This window comes from Anabrus simplex, chromosome 1, assembly GCF_040414725.1.
Source record: "Anabrus simplex isolate iqAnaSimp1 chromosome 1, ASM4041472v1, whole genome shotgun sequence".
Lineage (NCBI taxonomy): Eukaryota > Metazoa > Arthropoda > Insecta > Orthoptera > Tettigoniidae > Anabrus > Anabrus simplex.
In genome coordinates this window covers 326,779,301-326,800,016 of record NC_090265.1, presented here as the reverse complement: position 1 = coordinate 326,800,016, position 20,716 = coordinate 326,779,301, and the positions used below count along the sequence as shown (strand labels likewise).

Here is a 20,716-nt window from a genome sequence, read left to right as displayed (position 1 = left end):
CCAAGAACGTTGAAAGCAGAAAATCTGTGGCAACTCAACAAACTTCTGCCCCATTAGGAAAGGAACCTGAGCGTCGTACATCCATTCCACCTTTCTTTTTAAATAATGTTCTTCTTCACCCCCTAGGCCGTTACCTGTATGTCACCCGGCTTTAGTAGTTTGCCTCATCCTTTGGCTATGTTGCTTAGGGGAATTTCTAAATTTTCTATTAATTCCACTAACGAGGTTATTTCATTTTTAAGGTTTTTAGTTGAATTTCAAGATCACGCTCTAGTGTTTTCTCTTTCCCCTTCTCAAATTCTTCAGATTATTTACCCTTATTCCAAGGGTGTCCTATCAGACAAAATAGTCAGAGCCATAGCTGAACAATCATCTATAGAAGACTTCCACCCCCATCTGCTAGCTAATTTCATTCTGGCTCGAGCTATGTCATCACTAATTCAAAGATACTATTATAGAATACAGCGACTGGATGAAAATCTTGCCGACTTCATCCAGGACATTAAGTTCTACACTAGGGTATTCGCTCTTCATTTCCCAGAAGATCAAATCATGCAGGCCATTGTGGAAGGCATTTCCCCACTCTACAGGTCATATCTGTGTTTCGCGTCGCGTCCTCAAACCTTTGCTGAATTGGAGGCGATGGCTGACTCAGCCGAAGGAGTTAGGTATGCCGACACTTTAAGAGTCGCTAAGGAACCCCTTCCATCTTCCATTAGTTTTCGGCCTTCACCTCGCCGAGCTTCCACCACCCGCAAATGTTATGCTTGTGGATCGGCAGATCATCTGCGTAATAAGTGCCCTTTGATTAAATCCAATGGGACAAAGAATGGAGCAGGGCCATCACAAGGATGTTTCAAGTGTGGCTCATTTAATCACCTCGCCAAGAACTGCCCTAATGCCAATAGCACCCCCTCCTGTTCAACTTCTGGTGCAACATCCACCAACTCGAATGATCGAAAGTGACTAGTGGCATCGGCTGAGTCCACCAATTCATCTTCACATGGCTCAGCCCCGGTTAAAACCACCGAAAGCTCAGAACAGGATAGCAGTTCTTCAAACCCAGTATTTGAATGCTCCAAAGAATGTCTTAGGATTGATGCAGAGACCCCCGCACTTGTACCTTTTCTCAAAATTGAGTTGAATAATGAACCGATTACTGCTCTAGTAGACTCAGGGATTGTTTGTTCCATTATTTTGGCTAAGCGGTATTCCAAATTAAAGTCTATTTGTAAATTTGCTAATTATTGTTTGTCTTCTGTTCAATGCGTTTCGGCTAATTCTTCTCCATTAGAAATTATAGGTTTCCTATATGCCAAAATTCATATTTCGAAATTCACTTGGAAAGTAAAACTGTTTGTGGCTCAACACTGTCTAGTGCTCGACATTCAGAGCCAGTCGTGCACCTTCGAAATTGCTAGTAATTGTACAACTCCTTTGCTTAAGTGTAGTTCTGCGTCATGTTCATCTGTTTCGCCTACCCACGATGAGATGTTAGACCTTAGACATCTACCTGAGGAGCAGGCTGATAGTATTCGTAAGTTATGTCAGTCGTTTCCTGATGTCTTTTCTGGAGTTACTGACCTTATTGAATACAAGATTGAGGTTACGGATTCGATCCCCGTTAGGTTTCCACCTTGTAGGTTATCTCCTCCTAAAATGAAGGCTCTCAAGGAGATCATAGATTACATGCTAAAAGATGGTATTATTCGACCTTCTAAGTCAGCGTATTCATCACCCATTTTTCTGGTTCCGAAACCCCAGGGTGGCTTTAGGCCTGTGATTGACTATAAGGCATTAAATCGGAAGGTGGTGTTACAATCAGAGCCTCTTCCCGACCTTCATTCTTGTTTCTCATGGTTTCGGAAAGCTAAGTTCTTCACCATATTAGACCTTAATCAGGCGTATAATCAAATCCCTCTAGCCAAAGAATCCAAATATCTCACAGCTTTTGCCACGGATTGGAACTTGTATGAGTACAACTGCGTGCCTTTCGGGCTCCCCACGGGGGCAGCTGTGTTAACGAGACTGCTAGACAGAGTCTTCTCCGACATCAAGTTTGAATAATTATACCATTATCTTGATGATGTCGTCGTATTTCCTGAGAATTTTGAAGAACACCTTGATCATCTAAAAGAGGTCCTTAATCGCCTTCGTAAGGCAGGGTTAACTGTGAAGTTATCTAAGGTAGCCTTTGCTAAGCCTTCCATGTCATTTCTAGGGCATATTGTGTTGCCCGATGGTGTTTCCATTGATCATTCTAGAACACAGGCCATCCATGATTTCAAACCTCATAAGGACATCAAAGGTATCGCCAGATTCATAGGCATGGTGAATTTCTTTAGGAAATTTATTCCTAACTTCGCTAACAGAGCGGCGCCCTTGAACTTACTTTGTAGGAAAGGCGTCAAATTTGAATGGGGGCCCTCTCAACAAGCCGCTTTCGAAGACCTGAAATTAGCTCTTTGTAATGCCCCTGTTCTTGCTATGCCTGATTTCTAGAAGAAATTCGTCGTTCAAACCGACGCGTCGGTGGCTGCTGTGCTTCTTCAAGAGACTGAACTCGGAAGGCGACCCATCGCCTATGCATCTAGGACACTATTGGCTCAAGAAGCCAAGTATTCCATCTATAAACTTGAGGGTTTGGCAGTCTTATTTGCATTAGAGAAGTTCCGACTCTACCTGGAACACGTCAAGTTTGACCTGGAAACAGATAACCAAGCCTTGAGTTGGGTCTTAGCTAAGCCGTGCTGTATGGGTCATATAGCCCGATGGGCCATTAGGATTTCTGCCTTCCAGTGTGACGTTACGCATATAAGAGGATCTGAAAATGTTGTTGCGAATGGACTAAGCCGCAGGTTCGCTCATGATGTGGAGACCTCCGAATTGGAAGATAGTCCTTCTCTTCCCGAGCCCATACCTCCTGGTGTAAATGCCATTCTAACTGATGCCCCCATGTTGTTTAAAGATATTGAAAAATATCAACGTGAAGAGCCTGTGCTGGCCCCTATTATGGAAACCCTTTCTTCTGGGGAACATGTCGTCCTTTACGTGTTGAGGAATGGGGTTTTATGTTGCCCATCGAGGCATGATCAAAAGATGAAAGTTATGGTTCCAACTGTTCTTGTACCTATGATCTTCAAGTACTACCATGAGACCCCATTAGGGGGGCATTTAGGCATCTTCAAAACTCTAGAAAAGATTCGAGAGATGTTTATCTGGAAAGGTGTGGACGGTGAAATTTGAGAATTAGTAAAAGCTTGTAAATCCTGCTGGCTTAGTAAGCCCACCTTGTCCACTAAGCAAGGTCTATTATATTTTCATTAAGCGTCGCGCCCCATAGAATGCCTCTACATCAACTACGTAGGACCCTTTTCCCAATCAAAGGGGAACGCCAACAAATTCATTCTTGTGTGTGTAGATGGTTTCAAAAGATTTTCCTGGTTATTTCAGACTAAGCTGGCTACCACTCAGTCCACCATTTCTTGTTTAAATTCCATCTTTGCTTCTTTTGGTCCGTGTCAATATTTGGTTTCTGATAATGCTAAAGCCTTTATTTCTAATCTCTTCCGTAAATTCTGTTTTGATCTGTCCATCTCTCATGTAATTAGTTTGGCGTATTATCCTCAACCATCTCTGGCAAAGTGGGTCAATCGTAATCTGAGATCGGCGCTCATTGCATTTCATCATGATGATCATTCCAGGTGGGATACATCCCTGCATTGGTTGGCCTCCGCTTTGAATTCGGCGTTTCATGAATCTCGCAAGTTCACTCCAGCTTCTTTGATGTTAAATTTGTGCCTAACACGCCGCTCTCTAACCTTTGGTCACTCAATGATATTCTACCAGAGACAATAGATCACGATAATATTAGATATCTATGGAAGAAGGCTAAGGCCAATCTTAAGGTTTCTCATAAAAAGGTTAGGGAAAGATATGATCGTGGGCGGAGGCCCACCAATTTAAAAGTAGGATATCAAGTCATGGTTAAAAACTTTGTTCCCACGGGCAAGCTTGCCCCCAGATTTCATGACCGTGCATAATTTTAGATTTCCTGACTCCGGTTACCTTATTAGTAAGCAATCCAGCCACAGAGAGGATCTTTAGAGTCCACATCTCGCAAATAAAACCTGTGTAACGTCATTGTTAACAGCCATCAACGTTTAGCAGCTGGTTGAAGGTTATATTTTTTGAGAGGCCTTCTGCCCCAAATTTCTGTATTTTGTTAGCTATGTATATTGCATGGACGATCTTCCCCTCTGGTTTTTCTGCTGTCAATTCCTGAGTGGCCATTACCAAGCCCCCGCCTCCTGCATATCCACACCGTGGCATGAAAAGCCTTCCACGTCGCCCGGTCCTCAGCATCACCAATAAAGACCGTACCCTATTTTCTCAAGTCACCAACAACACGTCTGTCGCCGAGATCTTACCGTTTCAGTCCCCCCGCAGCCGTTCGTCGCTGTACCACTGAGGTGGGGTACAGGCCCACTCCACTCCCGTGATATCTACCTGTGTACGGCGCGTAGGTGTCCATCTCCCGGCAAAGGCTGAAGTGCGGCGCCCCCACCACCAATTCATCTGGGGACTGTACATACACTTCTGATCTGCAGCGTCCTTCACCACGACTACCCCTCTCATAGTAGTGGGAGAAGTGTATCTGAGGGTACTTGAGGGGTCCGGGCGACCTCAACTGGATATTGGCAGCAGCGGCAGTACTTGCCGTCAAAAGTATCGACTTGTATTCCACATTCTAAGGCAACAAAGACACACTAAAGCTGGAGTTAATCTACCTTCCACCTGTCTACTTCAAAAGAAACTTAGAAATTTTTTTCTTTATTCAAAGTAAAATAATAATATTTTCCAAATTCTTCTGTGTAACCACTTGGAAGGACATTTGGGGGGGGGAGGGAGGTCTGTACCGGGAGGTACACCTCTACACCGCACATTTAAATCTTGCGCCTTAAAGAACTCCTCTACAGGAGAAACAGTGAACTTGAAACTGGACTAACTTATAAATTTTCTCTGAAGATGGCACCACTAAAAATTGGGGTAATTTTGTTATTGTGAAGTTTCCAGAACTGTGTGAATTTCTACTGGTTTTGTTTTCCATTCATCAAGAAGTTTGGACATTCTCTCATAGATGTCACCGCTAAAAATCTATGATCATGCACTCTGGTGTGAAGTGAAGGAACCTTTTTTGAAGAGTTTTGTATTCATAAGTTTTTTTTACTAAATGATTCTCATTTATTTTTGGATTGGCAATATTTACCTTTTCTTTTCATCTGTTTTGAATCCAACCAATCAAGAATTTCTGTAATTTTCAACCAATCCCGTATTTCTTCTTCGACTTTGAGTGTAGCTTAACTTTTGAATGTAACCAATAAAATTCTGTGGGTGTGTCTTGATTATTCACGAAAGGTCTTGAACCTTCCCCGACGGTTTATAAACTGCGGATTTTCACGTCTCTTGGCCACTTTTTGATCATCATCTAACTTGGTGTGTGTCAAGCAGGGGGCGGGAGGCGCCTCTCATCAGGCAGCACGTCTTCAGCAAGGTAATGGCCAGTTAACATCTTTATTTCTTTGCTAGCATCGCAGTTTAACCTGAGGAAAAGGTCCGAAAACTTCACTATGTAACCAACTTCTCTAAAATGTAAGTTCTGCCAGCTAATGTAATATTTCATCAACCTTTAACTGTAAATTGGGGATAGAGAGTGAAGTACCCTCTCAAGCTCACCTTCATATTGCTTTGAAGTGATTACGTTTTCTAACTGGTTTTCTTCCTTTCGGTAATGTCTTAAATTCTTTCTTATACGAGTCACCTCCATAGTTTGGGAATAGCCCCTGTTTCATCGGCCTAGTGCCCTTTAGGTTTTAGAATTCTCATCTAGGAGTGCAAGTATTCGCCTCCTTTCATTTTGTGTTCGGGTCATTTCTTTAACTGTTATTTCTTTTTCACGAAGGCCCTATAGGTTGGGTATGAGATACCCCTGTTTCAGTTTATAAGCTGGGCCATGGAAGGTCAAAAAGGTGTAAGATATTTTTGGTGTTGTCTTGAATTGGCTTGAAAACTGAGAGCCCATTAGCTCTTTTCAAAGTAAGATTACTGAATGCCTTTCAAAGGCTTGATATTGTGAGTTGGGAGCCAGTGCTCCATGTATTAGGGGATTTCTGCCCTTGTGTAAAATTGTAATCTTTTGTAAAGTTGAGCTGAGAGCTCAGGAAATGTAAAGTGAGGAGCTGGAAGCCCTGGTTACTAAACAGTCACTAAAGTTTGGCTTTTCTTGCTTTGCCTAAACTTTGTCATGGTACCTGATATATCATTTTTATCTCACTAAGTGAGAATTTTGCTAACTTGTTTTTTTGTTTTGTTTTTGTTTTTTTAAATATAACCTTCCATTTCAGTTTAAATTCTTTCTTGACATAGTAGTTAGACCCATTCACCCTGGCACCTTCTTTCACCTCTGCTGGTCCACGGGTGGCCCCGTAACAGTATGCAATCAAGCTTCATAAGAAACGTAAAGCTGTGGGTTTGGACAAGATTCAAACCAAAACTCACAAGGTCATTGCCCAAGGAGAGGGTACAGGCCTAAACCTGCTAACTGCCCTATTTAATGCAATATATAAGGCTGGAAGAATTTGAAATGACTGGTTAACCCTAGAACTAGCAATGTTAAATCTTGTGGTGGCAGCCATATTTGGCAGTTTTTACTTGTGTAAATAAAATACAAAATATCCACAAGATATGAAATAAGTCTACAAAGTTTTATACATCTACGTACAACTAATACACTGAGGATGGTTGTGGTGACACGAAATTGGATAAATGTTTTGACTAGAAAAATGTGCAATCTGTTCAGAAGGTGTAGTTCCAAAATTCAAAATATTAATAAAACTTTCAATCACATGTACACAAAACTTGAACACATCACAAACAAACTGAGATATATAGATAGTCAATAATGTATCTGTAATGCACTACACTCTGAGAAGTATATTCTTGAAAATATTGGAAGCGTGCCCTTAGACCACGTTGTCATGATAGTTTGCCGTAGGAGAGGTTCGTTATCACTTTCTGATATTTGATGCGAAGAAATAGCTGATAAATATTCCAAATCTGACTCTGAATCTCTCGCTTCATTCTCAATAACCTCGAAGTCAGATCCGTACCTTTCATTTTCCAACAAATTTTGCACTACTTCATTATTAATTTTCCATTATGAAGTGAAGATGCCATATTTAGACACACACTGTACTAAAAATGCATATAATCAATCATATAACAAGATATATACAGAGGTAAATACTTTGTACCAAACAGAAACTACCTTTTTTTTTTTTTTTTCTAGGGGCTTTACTTCGCACCGACACAGATAGGTCTTATGGCGACGACGGGATAGGAAAGGCCTAGGAGTTGGAAGGAAGCGGCCGTGGCCTTAATTAAGGTACAGCCCCAGCATTTGCCTGGTGTGAAAATGGGAAACCACGGAAAACCATCTTAGGGGGCTGCCGATAGTGGGATTCGAACCTACTATCTCCCGGATGCAAGCTCACAGCCACGCGCCTCTACGCACACGGCCAACTCGCCCGGTACAGAAAACTATGAAAATAAATTAAATAGAATAGCACAGCAGAGGCCGTGAAGATTTGTTTACAGAAATGGTGCTCAAACAGATCATTGGAAAATGCACTAATTTATTTCTGTAAAATTGCACCCAAAGAGGTTGTAAATATAAATGAAACTGAACTTGGGCTCCTGTGGACATCGGGAATGACAAGAAGTAGACATAACACCATAACATTTGTTGAAGAAATGAGGAAATTACGAGAATAAATATGAATATGTTGAATATTCGACAGTGCCATTACAGAATCAGATCAAAAATTAGATGGATGGCTTTTCCGGCGTTTGCTCTATTAACCAGCGTTTCGTCTTAGGTCTGACACTAGACTCTTCAGAGTGGGATGTGTCAGAGCACGGACCGAAGTGTCGAATATTCAACAGTTGCCAGTTTTGGGGTTAAGATCAACTTTTGTTACCATACCATACCATAGATTGTGATGATTAACCTAATGTCCCTTGTTTTGAAGGTATTCTTATGTATCATCCACACCTGTATCTATGCGAAATGCGAATGCCATTGGTTTTAGAAATGGAATAGGAACTAGCGAAGCTCTTTTCTCCTTAAATGTTTTGATTCACACATACCTGTATATAAATGTCAACATGTGCGCATCGACTATCGAAAAGCTTTTGATTGCGTATCTCAAGCAAAACTTGCTGAGAGTTTTAAAACTACTACTGTTCATGCTGGTGATCTAAGTATCATCATTCAACTCTACTGGAACCAAACAGCAGATGTCAAAATAGAGGGAGATAAACTAAGGACATAGCTATACATAGAGGTGTGCAATAGGGCTGTATCCTGCCCCTCTCCTTTTTAACACCTACTCTGAGGCTGTGTTCAGAGAAGCTCTCGAGGATTATAACTTAGGCAACAGAATACATGGCGACGTCATTAATAACATCCACTTTGCTGATGATAGGGTTGTGTTAGCCAGTAACCTTACTGATCTTCAAATTATTATTATTAATAACATTGTAAGGATCAATGCAGTATTTGGTCTGTTCATGAATACTGAAAAGACCAAGCTGATTATATTTTCGAAAACATCTAAGCAGGCCTCCCTTCACATACACAAAATTGTTCAGCAAGTGTCATCCTTCAAAAATCTTGGGACTATAGTGAATGAGCACTGAGAACCCAAGAACCTTCTCACAAAATTGTACAAAATTATGTTGATATCTTCCTAGTCAATACTATAATATTTTACAACCAATTATGATGAAACTTTAAAGTACTTGTAAAAGAATGCTTTACCTATACTGGGCAAAAAAGGAAGACCAATGAGAAAGGCATCAACTTGTTAAATAAGAAAATAGAGCATCAACATCCATCAAGGAGTGAAAGTTCAGGTACATCGGGCACATCATGAGAGGTGAAAAATATGAACTTCTCCAAGTCATCATCGAGGGGAAAATTGAAGGACAACGATATGTGGGGAGACGGAGAAATTTCTGGCTTACAAACTTGTGATATAGATGTTGATTCCCATAGGGAATCTGAAATATTTGTTCCGAATGAGTAAATTTATAATACCAATATAAATGGTCCGTTATTGGACATTATAAATTTTCCAGCTAACTCATTCCTGTTTGCCAACGTTACGCCCCCGTGTGCTAGGCTGGGCTCATCAGTTGGTACCTAGCACACCTACCAAGACGCTGGCTAGTGCATACCGTGGAGGCCACTGCGTAGGCTAATTGTAGCCACCGGCAGTGGCAATGCACTATGAGAAACTTTGTCTCCTTATCAAAAATTGATGCCTGCTTGGCCATCAGATGATATAGATGTTGATTCCCATAGGGAATCTGAAATATTTGTTCCGAATGAGTAAATTTATAATACCAATATAAATGGTCCGTTATTGGACATTATAAATTTTCCAGCTAACTCATTCCTGTTTGCCAGCGTTTCACCCCCGTATGCTAGGCTGGGCTCATCAGTTGGTACCACGGTATGCACTAGCCAGTGTCTTGGTAGGTGTGCTAGCCTAGCACACGGGGGCGAAACGCTGGCAAACAGGAATGAGTTAGCTGGAAAATTTATAATATCCAATAACGGACCATTTATATTGGTATTATAAATTTACTCATTCGGAACAAATATTTCAGATTCCCTATGGGAATCAACATCTATATCATCTGATGGCCAAGCAGGTATCAATTTTTGATAAGGAGACAAAGTCTCTCATAGTGCATTGGCACTGCCGGTGGCTACAATTAGCCTACGCAGTGGCTTCCACGGTATGCACTAGCCAGCGTCTTGGTAGGTGTGCTAGGTACCAACTGATGAGCCCAGCCTAGCACACGGGGGCGAAACGCTGACAAACAGGAATGAGTTAGCTGGAAAATTTATAATGTCCAATAATGGACCATTTATATTGGGATTACAAACTTGTGTCGCTGGTATGGACGAACTTCTAATGAAATCTTTCGAGCCGATGTTTCACAAGTAATCATAATCAATTGGATCACCAAACTTCATAGGGAGACAGTTTCCGAAGAAGAAGAAGAAGAAGACTGATTTCATTTTCAGGGAACAATACATATCACTGCTTTATATTATCGGAAATGATCAAGGAAGCTGTGGAGCGCGGGCCAAATTATTGTTTTTCTTTGCAGTAAGTAGTTAAAGACAATAAAATTACAAGCCTCTTCCTGAATATTAAATTAATTTTTACCAACATATACAGGGTCTTTATTTATGCTTGGGAAGGATTTTCTCGCTCGACCTTGGCCGCCAGTGACGGTTCAGTTGCCGGCTACCGCGCGTGCGTATGTACGGCAGAATACAGTGCTCAAAATCATTATCATGCATTTTATTCACCAAGTTTACAGTTTTTTTTTTTTTTTTTTTTTTTTTGCTAGGGGCTTTACGTCGCACCGACACAGATAGGTCTTATGGCGACGATGGGATAGGAAAGGCCTAGGAGTTGGAAGGAAGCGGCCGTGGCCTTAATTAAGGTACAGCCCCAGCATTTGCCTGGTGTGAAAATGGGAAACCACGGAAAACCATTTTCAGGGCTGCCGATAGTTTACAGTTTATGCTCAAAATCATTATCATGCATTATCATGCATTTTACTCTCCATTTTTACAGTTTATGCTGAAAATGTTCCCCATACGCTCCCAAACATAATTGGTATCTCCTAATGAAGTTTTCGGTTATTCTACCAAGTTCTTCTGCACTGATAGATGCAATTGCAGCTCTTATATTATCTAGTTCATCTAGTGTGTGAGGGTTGTTCCCATAAACTACATTTTTTAACATTCCTCACAAATAAAAATCACATGCTGGTAAATCTGGGCTGCGAGGGGGCCACAGATTTTTACTTATGATCCTCGTACCAAACATACTTCAGTAAGGAGATAACGACCTTTACGTCTATTTTTATTGTTTACTCAACCTGTATGTTTGAATCTCTTGGCCAGTTGTTTTATTGTCCGATTGATAGGAACGGGTCTCCCTGGAAATTTCGCTCGAAATGTTGTCTTGTCCTAGTGCACGATTTTCTGCACTTAATGTAAGTATTGTGCAGATATACACGTTCACGTAACGAATATTTCACATACATTACAGCACTATACACAATCACAATAAAACACTATACAATACGACATACAGTACACAGTAGCTTCATTGAACACCCTACTATCTCTGAGCTCAGCTGTCAGCAACTGCAGAAGTGCCGGAAACCGTGCGCGCCCAATAGCGGCCTGCCATCGGCGGCCAAGGTCGAGCGAGAAAGTCCTTGCCAAGCATAAACAAAGATCCTGTACATAACCTACCATTGACTTTCAACCTTAAATTAAGGGTTACATTACTTCCATACGAAGTACAAATAGGCAATATTTGATTTTAGGATTACTTGAAGTTGAATGAACTTGGAAACCTATCAATGCTTGATGGCTCACGCAGGTAAACCCGGAGAGAACTTTAAAAAAATTGAAGCAAAATTGTCCAGCAGACAGACTCAACAAAGCTGTCTTTAATTAATTTTATTTTGAATACCTGTACATAGGTATTTACCAGATATTGTAATAGGAGTTGAATCATGGCCAAGGAGGAGAAATTGAAGAAACTTACTAGGAAATTGAATTTAGCAAAAAGGTCAGGTAAGGATAACATGATGGCAAATATAATTGGCAGTAATATAAATGTATAGTATGTATAGGTACTTTAAGGTGAAAACATGAGCCACGAAGGAAATTCCAGGGATCATTAATGAACAATGATAGTGTACAATATATGTGAAGACTTACAGAAGGCAGAAGTACAGTCTGCGCACCTTTTAGCGATATTTCTTTGTACGGGGTGAGGAGTAAGGAGGGAGCACTCCCGGTTCCGGTAATACTGCCAACTGAATGGAAATGAAATCTGAATTGAATTGATAATATGATCGATCGATACGAATTTTCCAAACCTTTATTATCTTACAACCACAACTGTGTCATATACACATTATATAACATTTCTCGATGCGAATCTTGTTCCCAGTATAAATTCTATACATTGGCTTTGCTGTGTAAACAACAGTACTAGTGCGTAAAGTGTATGCCAGATATCGCACAGCGATGCACAAGCGATTCATAGTTTGTGTTTCAATGGTTATCAATACGAATCTCGAAGATACCCGAGGTCGACCTATTCAGCAATAGGGTGTCCATGTATCGCTAAAAGGTGCGCGTACGGTATTCAGTCAGCAGTATGTAAAGCTAGTTGGATATAAGGATATTGTCCAGGTTGAGGAGGTGACTTATACTGGCAAAGTACTGAAATTTACATATGATGATAAAAATATTGTAAAATGATACAAAATTTGAAAGCTAGAAAAGCAGTTGGGATTGATAAGATTTCTGGGGATATACTGAAGGCACTAGGCTAGGATATAGTGCTGTACCTGAAATGTTTATATGATTACTGTCTGCATGAAGGAGCTATATGAAATGAACAGAGAGATGCTATCGAGTAGCCACAGTGTACAAAGGAAGGGGCGATAAAAAATAAAGCAGATAATTAAGCCAGTCAGCTTGACACATGCTTCATGTAAGTTCTGGAAAAGCATACTTTCTGTTCATGTAAGATGTGTTTGCAAAATTACTACGTGGTACCAGTATGCCAGAAAACAGTTTGGGTTTCAGAAAGGTTGTTTCAGTGAGCCTCAACTTGTACAGCTCCAGCAAGATTTTTTTTGCTTTACGTCGCACCGACACAGATAGGTCTTCTGGCGACGATGGGACGGGAAAGGCCTAGGAATGGGAAGGAAGCGGCCGTGGCCTTAATTAAGGTACAGCTCCAGCATTTGCCTGGTGTGAAAATGGGAAACCACGGAAAACCATCTTCAGGGCTGCCGACAGTGGGATTCAAACCCACTATCTCCCGGATGCGAGCTCACAGCTGCGCGCTCCTAACCGCACGGCCAACTCGCCCGGTTCCAGCAAGATATACCAGATAATTCATTCAATATGTCAAATGGGACTGACATGCCACTGATATATCAAAGACTTTTGAAAGGGTAGATCATGGGAGTCTGCTGATGAAAATTGGATTAGACAATGTGTGGCTAAATTTCTAGAAAACTGAACTCTGAAAATTTGAAGTAGGTGAAGCATTATCTAAGGCAGTATTATTGGAGCTTTATGCTTTTTTTTTTAAACAAGTTCCTTTACATCACACAGACACAGATAGGTCTTAAGGTGACAATGGGACAGGAAGAGGCTAGGAGTGGGAAGGAAGCGCCCGTGGCCTCAATTAAGGTACATCCCCAGCATTTGCCTTTAGGGCTGCCCAATACTAGATACTGGGCGCATTTAAGCGACTGCAGCTATCGAGCTCGGTCCTTGAGTAAAGAACTGCAATCACAGAAAATGTTTTTTACAGATGATGTCATGCTGTATAGACCAGTAAATAAGACTTGGGAATAAGAAGACAAGCTGCTCAAATAAGAGGTATGTATGTAAAAGGACTTTTAAAAAAATCGTGGAATTTATTAACTTGTTAGTTGAGATTTTTACATACTAAAATTCCATTATGGACCAATACGAAGTTTATAACATGTAATAAGGGGTATGGTTCCAAGCTGTCATTGGAGAGATGGTATGCAATGACACTAATTGATGAATAAGTTTTTTTTTTTAACGTCGTACTTACACATCACAGGTTTTTGACAACGGAAGGATGGGATAGGGCTAATTGGGAAGGTGGAGGCCATGGCCTTAACTGAGGTACAGCCCCAGCATTTGCCTGGTGTGAAAAAGGAAAACCACACAAAACCATCTTTAGAGTTGCCAATGGTGGGATTAAATCGAACCATCTCCCGAATGCAAGTTCACAGATACACGACCCTAACAGCATGATGTACTCGCTCGGTCAAATAAGCTTAAGTGGAGCTTTGAAACTTCTTTATTTTACAAGTGGCTCTGTTTATGCAATTTTTTTGTTTCACGTCGCACCGACACAGATAGGTCTTATGGCTACGATGGGATAGGAAAGGTTTGGGAATGGAAAGGAAGTGGCCGTGGCCTTAATTAAGGTACAGCCCCAGCATTTGCCTGGTGTGAAAATGGGAAAAAACAGAAAACCATCTTCAGGGCTGCCGATAGTGGGGTTCGAACCCACTATCTCCTGGATGCAAGCTCACAGCTGCGCGCTCCTAACCGCATGGTCAACTCGCCCGGTTACAAGTTGCTTTACACCGTACCAACTCAGATAGGTCTTACGGCGACGATGGGACAGGAAAGGGATAGGAGTGGGAAGGAAGCGACCATGGCCTTAATTAAGGTACAGCCCCAGCATTTGCCTGGTGTGAAAATGGGAAACCACAGAAAACCATTTTCAGGGCTGCCGACAGTGGGGTTCAAACCCGCTACCTCCCGAATATTGGATACTGGCCGCACTTAAGGGACTGCAGCTATCGAGCTTGGTACTTTTAAATGTAGGAAAGATATATGAAGATAAAGTAGGAATTCGTGAGGACATTGGGGCAAATGTTCGTTTATAGGAAGAGGAATTAGTGATTGGAATATTTTACCATGGAAGATGTTCGATTAATTTCCAAATTCTTTAATACTGTTTAACAAAAGTCTAGGTAAACAACTGATAGGAAATCTGCCACTTGGGCGACAGCCCTAAATGCAGTTCATTGATGATTTGTTGTCGCTGTTGTAAATAATAACACTCGACTCTGATGTAGTAACCTTTGTAAATCCATTCTGAATATCATTGTAAATACAGTCAAACTTTCGTTATGGTGATATCCATTTAGTAGGCCTATAGGCTACCCATCACCCAATAAGCAAGATTCAAAGTGGTAAAATATGAAGGGAATTTTTTCTGCAAATATGAAAACAAGTAAATTATGTTGAAACTATGCCCTGTACATACAATTTTTCAGATTTTTCTGCCTTTATGTGAGAAGTGAATGTTGCAGGAAAAAAAAAGTTGATTTCAAACTTATTTTAACAACTGCGCTAATTACAGCATGTAATCCAAGAGTTTACATGTGTATACCTCTGCAAGCAAAGTCAAGGTACCCATGTGAATAGACAAAATTAACTTATTCAACTTGTTTCGGTTGTTGTAAAATGACAGGAGGCAGCACCGATAAAACTCCCAGACAGTGATGCCAACTTAGTGTCACGATGAGTGCTTCAAAACTGTGATGGTGCATTAATGTGAAATTATTGGCCTCCTTTCAGTATATTATAGAAGAGAGAATAATTTACCACCATTGATCTGTTCGCAGCATTCAGAGTTCGACTTCAGTTGGGTGTGTGTAGGCTATAAATTTGTCAACAGTCACTCAACAAAAGAGATTAGACTTCATTCAGGTTGGTTGAGATGGGTAGCTAATAGTCAGAACACCAATGCTACTTTATAGTACGCAAGCCTTTTCTTGAGCCCTGAGCTCCATAGTGCTGAATGGGAATTAGGACTCAAGAAAAGGTTCGCGTACTATACTTACTGTTCCGAGAGTTTTACACCATTACCAATTGGACCTTGTGAGAAATAGGCCTTTTTCTTATAAACTTATTCTGCATTTTAAAGAAAAATCCATCAAAACACAGACCAGTATATAGGGAACAAACACTATGCTACAATAACAAAACACCTATTACAGATGATGAAAGAGAACAGTGCATGCCCTTCTCAATAGCTGAAGTAAAGAAGGTTATTGAGACCACGAAAACCATAGAGCTGCAGGTACGGATGGAATTTTTAATGAACATCTGAAAGCCTCAGCACCATACCTAGTGCTAGTATGGATAGAGCTACTGAACAAATGTCTAGAGACAGGGAAGATTCCATCATCTTGGAGGATGTCAACCATAAAGATGCTCTATAAAGGAGAAGGAGAGGTGAATAGACCTGAGTCCTACAGAGGAATTGCACTGGAACAAGTAGGTTTCAAACTGCTTACAAGATTGCTGACCCAACACATAGGCACAACAGTAGATTCGCTTTTACCGGAAGAACAGTATGGCTTTAGATCAGGCAGATCAACTTTGATGGCAGCTGGAAATCTACTTCAAGACATCCACCGAGCAATTGCCGAACAACGAGGGAAGATGTATGTAGTTGTTATTGACTATTTCAAGGCCTTTGACAGAGTAAACAGGACAAAGATGCTGAAGAAGCTGGAAGCTTTAATTGGCAGAACATGGCTGACAAGATTAGCAGGAAATATATTAACAGAAAATTTCATACAAATAAATGACAACCTTTGCACATCCAAATGGATCAGCCAAACTATTGGAGTGCTTTAGGGCAACCCACTGAGTCCATTACTATTCAATGTCCTAAAGCATGATGTGACAGCCAAGATGAGACAGCATACATATGAGGTGCCTAATATCAAACATGGATATGCGCCACCTATATCAAAATTGAGTTAAGGATTGATCCTTATAGTATTTTTAATGCTTTCTCTGAATTAGTGGTCCGTGTCTTTCATAAACAAATATCTGTAAGTTATTTTTAACACAAGAAATATGCAGTTTCTTTCATAATCGGACACCTCCAAAGGTAATTTATATCAAAAACGGACATGACCATTTCATCCAATCATATTGCTACAGGTAACATCAAACTGTCATGGCGACCAGAGAATTTGTATAGACATCCTAAGGAAAAAAGAGGAGGACTGTTTTTTTAATGTCCAATGATTGCCAAAAGAAACTCGTTTTGCCAAAATTAAGTAATCAGTCGGCTTATTATTCCAGACAACTCTACTGTTACAAGCTGTCTGTTGTAATAGGCACATCTCAAAGCAAACTGCACCCTGACAATGTGTCTGTTTATATGTGGCTGGAGAATGAGGGAAAGAAATCATCAAATGAAATAGCATCAGTGGTTGTCACTGAGTTACAAGGCTTCACTTCAGTCAAGTTGATTGCTGATGGCTGCGCCGGCCAAAATAAAAACATTAATGTTGGCGATGTGTGCAAAGTGGCTTACAACGTATGCTCCATCCTCTGTTGACAAATTAGAACTGGTATTTCCAGTAACTAGACACTCATATTTGCCTCCAGATAGGACTTTTGGACTCATTGAGAAAGACCTCAAGAAGATGACGACCATAGTAAGTTTTGATGAATATCTTGAGGTGTTCAAAATGTACGGCACAGTGAAAGTGATTGGACAAATTGGAACCACTGAATTGGAAAGAACAAGCAGAGATTTATCTGAAATCTGCTAGTCAACTTCATTTCAAGATTTCACAGTGTAAAAGAATTGTACTCAGGAGCACGAGAAGAGGCAATGTTGTACTTGAAGCTGAGGTAGGCTACTATTTGGAAACACGTATTGAGCGTAAGATCACGAAAGCATGACAGGTAAGTCTAGTGTTAACGAATCCTTTACCTACTGATATTGACATGAATGTAAGTCCACAGAAACTTAAAGATGTTGACAAGTTACTTTGGAAAAGATCGGAAATTAATGCCTTTCTTAAGTGGTATGTCGAAGTCATCAATAAGAACATTTGTAGTAAAAATGAACAAGCTGTTAATGATTATTTATGAAAGTGATTGTTTTGAAGACCCTTGTGATGAACCAGAGGTTATTTGCCCAGAAATACAGTGAAGCAAGAACTGGAATGATTGTTAAAAATGTTAACAAAGTATAAGAATAACCTTATTTCTTTCATATTTTAATTATATTTCTTTTAAAATGGAAGTTTGCTATCGTGTCATCCTGCAACTTTTTTTTCGAAATATTGGGATAGTTAGTTTCAAAAGTGGACAATTACGTGGATGTTTGTATCAAAAATGGACAAAAGCCAATTTCGGTTTCAGATATGGACATCGTCATATTTGAAAGTGTTTTACATTGACTTAGACTGACAAGTGTCGACCATGATTTTCTTGTTCATAGGGCTGGCAATATGACACACAAAAATTTTCACACATGTAACGGGGGTTTAACATAGAGAAACAAATATGTGGCTCTACTGAAAAATTAACAAAATGGCTTTTGTCCATGTTTGATATTAGGCGCCTCATATATGCCGATGATATGGCGTTGGCCTCAGAGAATAGAGATGAATTGCAGACTGCAATGGATCTCATCACAGAATGGGCAGATGAGAATGAAATGGCGCTAAATATAAACAAAACTTAGTAGTATTCAGGAAAGGTGGTAAATTAGCAAAACAGGACTTTATACAGTGCTAAGGACAGAGGCTCAGGAATAGCAACGCCTACAAATACCTCAGAATTACAATCCAAGTAACTGGAACGTCTTTCTCGATACACCTGAGGGAAAGAATAGCCGCAGCAATTGGGAACATCAACGACATCAAGCAGCTACCACGCCCGTCCCTGGAGACAGCCATGCGACTTTTTGTAATAAAGGTTATGCCTATAGCTACATATGATCTGGAGTTAATATGGGAGTTCCTCTCGAAGAAACAATTACTAGAATTGGAAAGTCTGAAAGCGAGGTTCCTCAAGCGAGTTCTAAGTGTCTAAGTGTCTCGACTAGTCTATGTACTGGCGAGGGAAACGTTTTTAGTGGAGGATGTAAGACTTCACCTACTGCTACCATCCACAAGTTATCAGGAACTCTTACAAGAAATGAAAGGAAAGAGAACAGATATTGGGATGGATTTCTACGGGACAGACGCCCATGATCAACCCTGAATGGACACGCACAGGATATGACTTACAGCATACAGTTACGAGGTTTGCCATACATGGGTTTCATCATAAAGTATGCCAGACCTTGAATTACCATGAACCAGGCCCGGATTGCGTGTGCAGACTCTGTGACCAACACTGCGAGAAATATCATGCCTTACAGTGCAAGTGTAGGCAACAAACGATCACCCAGCTTGCCAATGAATAATAGACATAACAATTAAAGTGCAAACAAACTTGGTGACAATAAGTGGAAAGATATTTATTTCTTATATGGCCATTGGCTGCAATAAAAATCTTATTATTATTAATTTCCCTACAATTAAGAGCCATTTGCTCCAGAGGAAGAATTATCTACAATTTACTATAATTAACAGAACTCTCCAAAATATTTAGGGCCTACAAGGGAAATGAACAGTTTACCCTGACATCGTCAGCCTTTTCACAGAATATATGAGTAAATTTGAACAGCGATGGACTGAATCAGAAAGAAAAGGACGAGAACTGTTTGTAGGGCCTACAATAGCGGCACAATGAGGAAAGATAAAATTTAATCTCAGGTTATACTGATAAGTTTTTGTGCGCATATACCCTGCTATCGCAGTCATAACCAAGAGGTTTGTTTAATATACTATTCAACGCGAAAAACGACTCGCAAGAGAAATGTGAAATGATTTCATACCTGCGGCATGATAAGCAACAGCAGCAACTGCGTATATGCCAGCATTTCCAAGAAGAAATGCAGACGCCTGGGAACGGTCGCCTTTAAGATTCTCTGCATACGTAAGAGCAGATTTCATGTAATTTAAACTCTGTTTTAAGAATTCACCTTTTTCGTCTTTAAACAGTGGCGACTGACTGATATAATAAAACATATAACCTATGCCTCCAATTCCCACATACAATCCACCTTCTGAATCTCGAACAGTCGGAGGCTGACGATCTGCAATTGTATTAACGGTTTGAAATACACGCATTTTCCACTGATCAGCTTGAACACCAAAATCCTCATTGTGATAGTCTTTTAGCGTATTTATAAAATATCTTTTCGGGCGACTCATTCTGTCGGGTTTCTTTAGCGTTATGTTCCCTATGTTGGCCACAGACTGGAGTAGAGGTACGAAAACAAGATTTACTCTCATAAATAACAGGCGCAACACCATCTAAGCATATCTAACGGATAGATTTCTAAGTAACATTTTACAATAACAGAGAAGTGCATACTAACTCCCGTTATCATAAAAATCAAATCAAAGAGGATGCAAGAAAGATGTTTTTATGATTTTAGTCGAACAGTAATGTTGACGTAATTTAATAGGGAAAATATGAACATAATGTCAATTAGGTTCATAATGATCTGCGGTTTTTTGAAACAGAGTAAATTATCTTTTAAAATGGGCGGAGTATCATTACGGAATAAATTGCATTACGCAATAGGCTAATCATTTTTGACAATCAAGTTGCATTTAACCGCCATTTAATTTCCTGCACTCTGGCGGCCGATACAATGCAGCTGCGAAATGCAGATTAGCGCGGCATTTGAAGAAGTGGGGTAGCCCCAGTAACCCAGGGTAGCCCGAACAGCGCGAAAATTTGTTGGTGGAGATGATAATCTCGTTGTGTTGACGCAAAATGATATATGCCTCCACTACCAAAATAATGTTTTATGTTAACGTGATCCACCTTCATCGCAAATGTGATGTTTTGTCTTTAAAACATAAGGGCTTTTAAATAAGATGGTTACCGAACACCTAGGCCTATCGAACCCAGGCCCTTGAGGACGGCAGCTAAATGTTACGCTGTGGAGGCGGACATTTGGGAACTGTATGCAGTAGGCCTACACTCTTTCAGATTTCTGCCGGATGCCACCATGAGGCTTGAAAAGGAGACATTGTCCAAGGAGACCCAGTGGAGTGTGGTAGAAGAGGTGAACAACATATTGGATGGATTTGTTAA

At 40.4% G+C, this 20,716-nt stretch overlaps 1 protein-coding gene across 1 annotated transcript in view; it reads right to left on the bottom strand.

Annotated features, from left to right (window-relative positions):
* Positions 1-19,958, bottom strand: part of LOC136865838 (lanC-like protein 3) — a 164,844-nt gene extending 144,886 nt beyond the window's left edge. The window contains exon 1 of the mRNA XM_067142433.2: positions 19,443-19,958. Within this exon, the coding sequence (XP_066998534.2) occupies positions 19,443-19,923 (481 nt within the window). The 5' untranslated portion in view covers positions 19,924-19,958. The remainder of the gene's footprint in view (positions 1-19,442) is intronic.
* Between the last annotated feature and the right edge of the window lie 758 nt (positions 19,959-20,716).